The 6,597-nt window shown below is 57.5% G+C and overlaps 1 protein-coding gene across 5 annotated transcripts in view; it reads right to left on the reverse strand.

The window, feature by feature from the left end:
• MYO18A (myosin XVIIIA) overlaps positions 1-6,597 on the reverse strand; it is an 85,916-nt gene that overhangs the window by 6,255 nt on the left and 73,064 nt on the right. For 4 of the 5 annotated variants that reach the window (XM_015566747.1, XM_015566744.1, XM_015566745.1 and 1 more), the window contains 3 exons: positions 5,903-6,088; positions 5,409-5,548; positions 1,244-1,369 (listed from right to left, as the gene is read on the reverse strand). In XM_015566747.1, the coding sequence (XP_015422233.1) occupies positions 1,244-1,369; positions 5,409-5,548; positions 5,903-6,088 (452 nt within the window). Of the gene's footprint in view, positions 1-1,243; positions 1,370-4,563; positions 4,609-5,408; positions 5,549-5,902; positions 6,089-6,597 lie in introns of all 5 variants that reach the window. The other variant, XM_015566746.1, reaches the window with a different exon arrangement.

Consider the following 6,597-nt stretch of genomic DNA (forward strand, 5'->3'; position numbering starts at 1 on the left):
CCTCCCCCCCCCCCCTTGCCCTCCTTGCCCTCCTTCCCGAGGGTGCTGAGGGCCGTTCTGAGGGAGGAGGTGCAGCCGGGGAAGAGAGAACCGATCGTGGATTAGGGGCACAAGGAGAGAATGAGAGAGAGAGAGGGAGAGAGAGAGAGAGAGGCATTAAACCTAGAGAATACAGACACAGGGGGAGGGAGGAGAAATCGGCAGCAGCCTTGGCAAAGTGGCGGTGAGAGCGTCGGAGGAAATGAAGCAAAATAATTTGCGTCAGTGAAAATAGCTTCATGGAGAATGTCATGTAAATTAGACTATTGTTCTATTTCATCACTTTTCCCCCTCTAAAACGTTTAGTTCAATTTATTTCATTGTCAACTACCTGGAGCCTCGTGCCACGCAGTGGTGAATGGCAGTGGGGCGGGGAAGGCAGCGTTATCTGCAATAACAAAATGTTGTTCGGCCGAATAAATTAAATCAATTAGAGGGGGCCACTGGGTGCTTGTGGTGAGGGGCCGGGCTTGGGAAGGAGCCTCAGGAGGGCTGGAGAGGAAGAGGGATTCCTTGTCCTGCCCAGCCCACCTGCTGCCTTGGAAGGAGGTGGGGTGCGATGGCTCTGGGCTGGGCAGGAGGGGGAAGGGGACACCAGGAGGGTGGGAGCAGAGGGCTGCTCTCCCTGCTGCCATGCTGGCTGGCGGGTGAGGGATGGGGAAGGCAGACCCCGGGATACCAGAAGTAGCTGTCTGATCAGGAGATTGTGAATGGGCTAGAAAATAGGGGAGCAAGCCTACCTGCCCCCCACCATGGGTGTGAACAGAAGCAGGGCGGGGGCGGGGGTGGGTGGATAGTAAAAAGGTTAGAGGAAGGAGAGAATGGGCAGAGAAAGATGGCGCTGTGTCTGCAGCAGTGACAGGGGAGTCGGAAGCAGGGCCTTTGCTGCAGCTGCTCCTGTTAAGACCTCCAACGGCCCAAACTATCAGGCAGTTGAGTCAACATTTGTTGAAAGTGTAAGTGGGGATGAAGTTAAACCTACACCAAACCCAAGCCCGAGCCTGGGGCACCGCAGACTCTGACTAAGAAGAAACCGCACCTCCTGTGCTCATTCCACGTGCAGGGGGCCCCCCGAGGCCCCTCACCCTCAAGTCACGCCACAGACGCAGGTGGCGTGAGGCCTACCTCTTGGGATAAAGGCCTACAGCTCGTCCAGCCTGGGGCATGGGTGGCTGTTCCTCCCCGCTCCAGGCCACGTGCTCACCTGGAACTCTTCAAGCTGCCATCGTCGGACGTTGCCTTGGAAGAGGGCCCCTTGTTTTTCGACAACCACGACTTGACCCCGTCGACCCGGTCCTCCAGCTCCGAGTCCACATCTGAGTCGCCCTCGCTATGGGATGAGGAGCAGAAGGGTAGGTGAGGCTGGGGAACAGGTGATCGCCCGCTGCCCCGCGGGGAGCGCTGAAGGGGCAGCAGGTGTGTCTCGGGCGGGGGTGGGATGCAGGGTGGCATGCGCATCAGTGAGTCAGGGGGAACAGAGAGGTTAGAGAGAGCACACCGTTCATCAGAACCCTGGCCCCACTCGGCAGGCCGCCCTGTGTGACAGCCACCAAGACCCTGAGGAGCATGGGGGCACCCCCGTTTCACTCCGTGTGACCGTTCAGCAAACCAACCCAGAGAGAATGATAAGACCACCATTCATTCATCAATGACACCTGGGGGGGCTCTTGGTTAAAGAGAGGAGTCCTGGGCCCTTCAGTTACTCCCTGAGGCCTACTCTGCCATTTCTTATCTACCCACTCCCCAAAATGTGGCTCTAGCTGCTGTAATTTTCCCTGCCTTCCTTGCAAGAGCTGGGCTGCTGGCCCTGAGACAGGAAAGAGAAGGGATTCATTGTGACTTTAAGTTAGCTTGAACCTGGAGTCTCCTGAGCTGATGGCAATGCCAAACCGGGCCCTCGAGGCCATATCCCCGACCCATCCTGCGACTGGCCTGGCCCTTAGGAAACAGAGGGGACAGCAGCATTTCCCGAGGAGCTGGCGACAACTTCAGGATTTAAACTGCACCCTGAGATCCAGTCGGGCCCAGAAAGTCCCGGACAAGGGCTCTGTCTCTCCAAGTCCCCTCTTCCGCCCCTCAGCCTCCAGCTCTTGCCCCTCGGTGCTTCTTTTGGCTACGCTGGCCTGAGCCCTCTCTACTTGCAGGAAAGCCCAAAGGAGCCAAATTCTGAGGCCGGAGTCACGGCGACCCCTCACAGAGCAGCAGGGGCTTGGAGACAGCTTCCGAGCGAGAATGCTCCCAGGATTCTGCAAAATGTCTGCTTGTCACGTTCCCCTGCTACGGATATGCTAGGATTTCTCCTTGATATAAATTTCCTTTCATCTGTGTCAACAGGAGCAGCCCTGTCCCTGAATTATGTTCTTGAATAAATAGCCACACAGGCGTGTGTGCGTGTGCATGCATGCGTGTACACACACACACACACACACACACACACACACACACACACACACGACACCGCCAGACTCTATTCTGGGGACTGTGAGAGAGCATGACTCGTGGGGAGGGGAATAAAAAGGCACATTTTATGGGCTCCCGTCAAATACAGAATTATAACAAAGACGAGGCTGGCTGATGCCCCGGGTAAACAGGAGTTTAGCAGACAGCCCCGTCACCACTAATGCCAGCCCCGTGCTGCCCGAGCCCGGCAGATTTACCGTGGTGCAAGGGCCCCACGGAATGCCAATACCGCCTGATTTATACGCCCGCGCAGAAAACCGCCTCCTCCAGCTTCGCAGCCGGTAATTTATCACCGCCGTTCATAACCATATTGATTGCCTTTAGAAAGGAGGTGCTGTATGCATCGCAAAATCTATGTCTACATGTTAAAAGCGTTTCTGTATAAATCTCCCTTAATACCACGCTGTTTACTGCTTTCATTAAGGTTATGGCAATAACAACTGTATCTCTAAGTAAATCGAAACATTATTTTTCTGCCCGCCTTAGCACGCTCGCTCGATAACTTGGAGCTGAGGCCCAGAGCTGCTGAGGAAGGAGCCGCATCACCTCGCTGCCATCAGCGGGAACCCGGCCTGGACTGCATGCCCTTGTGCGCCTGCGTGAGTGCCCGCTGTGTGTGTGTGTGTGTGTAAGCACCCATGTGTTTTGCCTGGCAATGATTTAGAATACGATCTTAAGTGCACGTTTTATCAGTCCTTGAAGCTGCTACAGCCCAAGGATGGCGGGGCTGGTACACACAGGGGACAGACGCCATGGGCCCAGCATACGAATCGTCCTCCTCGCATTCAGAGCGACGAGTCGGGGGAGACGCTGGCCTGCCCGCCCTCGCCTTCCCTGCAGTTTCAAGCATATAGATGATGTTTGGGCTCTTTACCTTAAATAATCAAGCCCGTAAACAAACTCCAGGGGCAGGCAGGCTCAGGGGGCAGTTGAAATTTTAAATGGTTGGAATTAAACCTCGTGTCAAATACAATTTATGTCCAGGCTCATGTGCTATTAGTTAACTGGGAGCCGAATCGCGGGGGAACAAACAAACGGAGACAGAACGGCGGGGGATATTAATTGTGTGTGACAACTGGGCTCCAGCGGCCCTCTATCACTGTTACACACTATTACATTTATCATTAGCTCACGAAGTCCTCTGCGCCGCCGCCAGCCCATCCTGGCCAGGGCAGGAGGCCTGCCAGGAGAGAGAGAGAGAGAGAGAGAGAGAGAGAGAGAGAGAGAGAGAGAGAGAGAGAAGAGACCCAACCCAAGCTAGAGGAACAATCTTCCCCAAAACAGCCCGGTCGAACTTGGCGGAGGGACACCCGGGTCCGCCCGAAGGCCTGCACATCTGCACCTGCTGTCCGGCTCCCACCCAGAGCGAGGGAGACAACGAGCGGGTGGACGTGCTGGGCTTCCTGCCACCAGCTCAAGGCCCGGGGCCTCCCTCTGCCCGACGTGCCCGCAGGGAGTAGAGTAAACACATCTGGCTGTGTTCCCTTCCCAGCCACAGCAGAGCGGCCGTGATTAGCTGCCTGAATGCTTTCTCCAAACAAGTGACTGCTCGATGCCCCTCACCTCCTGCCCTTGTCTGCCAACGGAGGTGGCAGAACTTGCAAAACGAGACATACCCGCTTCTCTCAGGCTCCAAAGGAGCCCCAGGATGCGGGCAAATCCATCCAAACAGACTTCCCCAGAGAAATAGGCTGGGGAGGCGGCGACACTTGGTTTCGGAGGGAGGAGAGGGCTGGAGCTCAGGAAGGCAGACCTGCTACCTCCTGAGGCGGAGCTCTCCTTGCTGATGGAGCCCCCATCCTGCCCACCATGGCGGGCGGGCGAGCCTTCCTGGGGGAGCGCACCCTGTTGCCTCCCGTGCAGCCCAGCCTGTCACCCGGCCTTCCCTCAGGACAGAGTCAGCGGTGTTAGCGTGAGAGCCTGGCTCAGAGGAGATGCGAGAGGCTGTGTGTCCGCCCCCCCGCCACCCCATGCGTCATGCAGCAGGCCAATTGGGGGCCAGTGTTAGGGGCGGTTAGGCACCACGCCAGGAGAGGCAGAGAGCGCGTGCGCTCCAGTCCTCACGGTTTATTTTTCCTTTTCTGATATTTTGTCACCATGTCCTGCAAACTGGAAACAGAAAGAAAATGGTGGGCCAGGGGGGCCAGAAGAAGACCAAAAAAGTCAGCAGGCAAACCCAGGTGGACCCCTCAGCTGAGGACCCCTCTTTCCTCAGCAAGAGATGGCGCTGGCTGGCTGAGACCAGAGGGTGGGAGGAGTGACGGTGCTGTCCTCAAAGGGAGGTCTGGGCCGCCCCAGGCACCTTTCCCCTGACACAAAAGAGCAGGCGCCCTGAGACCTGCCTGCAGGATGCGGCCCTGGCCCTCATGCAGGAAGGGGGCAGCTCTGAGGACGCTGCTCAGGGCAGCCCTGGGAGCCTCTTCAGGGCCTGACCACCCCTTGCCCTCGACTGCCGGTCTGCCTACCTCATGACTTCCTCCCCAGCCTAAGACTACAAATCTCTCTGTCTCTCCTAAACCATTCCTCGGGTGGGTTTTATGAGAGAAAACCTCTGGCATGGTAACAAGGCACCACAGCCCTTAAATCTCCGCTCTCCCCAGAGCAGGGCAGGCGCCATCGGAAATGCAGCTAAACGGGGGAATAACTCATCCCAAACAGGCAGCGCCGGACAGCCAGGTCCAGGGAGGCCCGGGGAGGGAGGACCGCGAGGATGAGGGGAGGAGTCTCACCCAGGCAGCACCTGTTCTGCCCTCGACAAGTCCGTGCTGGGGTCTGGCAATGAGGGGAGGGAGGCTGGTGGCTCAGTGATGGGCAGACAGAGGATGCAACTGTTCTAGCTAGTGGCCTGGCCCAGAGGCAGCCGAGAGGGCCTCCGTGCTGCCTGAAGCTGCCCTGGAGGCCCCTCTCACCTGTTGATGAGGTCCTCGTTCTCATCGCTCTCCATCTCATCCTCAATGGCGGCCTGCAGGTCCCCGATGCGCTTGAATGCCAGTTTTAGATCGGCCTGCAGGCTCTGGTTAGCAGCCTCCAGACTCTCCAGATCCATTTCCTAGGAGGGAAAGTGGGGAGTCCAGTCCACAGGAGGGCCAGTCTCTCGTCCAGCTGCCCCAGAGAAAGCCTACTTCGAGGCTCGCCCAGCCAGGCAGGAGCTATATAGGTGCAAGTCTACAGGGCTTGTTTATTTGTTTTTTGCTTTGGTGTTGCTGGGCAGTGGTGCCTAGTCTCGCCTGATGGAGACTCTGGGACCACCCTTGGCCTCTGGCCTGCCCTCGGGGCTCCCTGGACTGTCCTCTTTCCTCCAATTCTCTAAACCATGGTTTCTTTGGGACCCCCCACCCACCAGCCCAGGGGTACGGTGTATCAGAGAGCTGCCAGCGTGGGGCCCCAGGGTGGGGTGCATTACCAGTTCGTGCTTCTTGCGGCTTGCCTCGGCCTCCTTCCTGGCCAGCTCGCCCATCTCCTCCTTGGTGTCCCGGAGCTGCCGCTGCAGCCTCTTGTTCTGCTCTTTCTCCCGGTTCTCAGCTGCGGTGCGCTGATCCCGCTCCTCAGTCAGCTTCTCCATGTTCTCCTTGAGCCGGCTGGCCAGGCTCTGGACAGGGAGGCGGGAAGAGGGGCCCATCAGCCAGGCAGAGAGAGGGCTGTGGCGGAACTCCGGAGTCAGGAGGCCTGGGTTCCACTCCGGCTCCCCCACGCACTGGTGGGCAAGCAACTAAAGCCCTCTGAGGCAGCCTCCTTTGCCTTTCTGTAAAATGGGAGAATAACATCTAGTCCCCGTGGGTCTTTTAAGGACCGAGGAAGGTAAAGTAGGTGAAGGCATGGAAGATGACAGGTGCTAGCAGCATCACCCTCACTACCGAGAGCTGCCTCCAGCTGCGCCTGTCCTATTGACACCACGTGTGGGGCCTCCACAAGCAGCAGGCTTCCCTCTGAGACCCCGAACCCAGAAGCACCAAAAGCTACATCCTGAGCTCAGAGGTAAATGGTTTTACTGAGAATTCCCAGATTGGGCAGAGACTTAGCTGTCATCAGATTCCTAGCACAAAGCCATCCCTCTAAGCCTGATGCATCTCTTCCCTCAGGACCATGAACACACTTATT

Source organism: Myotis davidii, unplaced genomic scaffold (assembly GCF_000327345.1).
Source record: "Myotis davidii unplaced genomic scaffold, ASM32734v1 scaffold363, whole genome shotgun sequence".
In the NCBI taxonomy this organism is placed as follows: Eukaryota; Metazoa; Chordata; class Mammalia; order Chiroptera; family Vespertilionidae; genus Myotis; species Myotis davidii.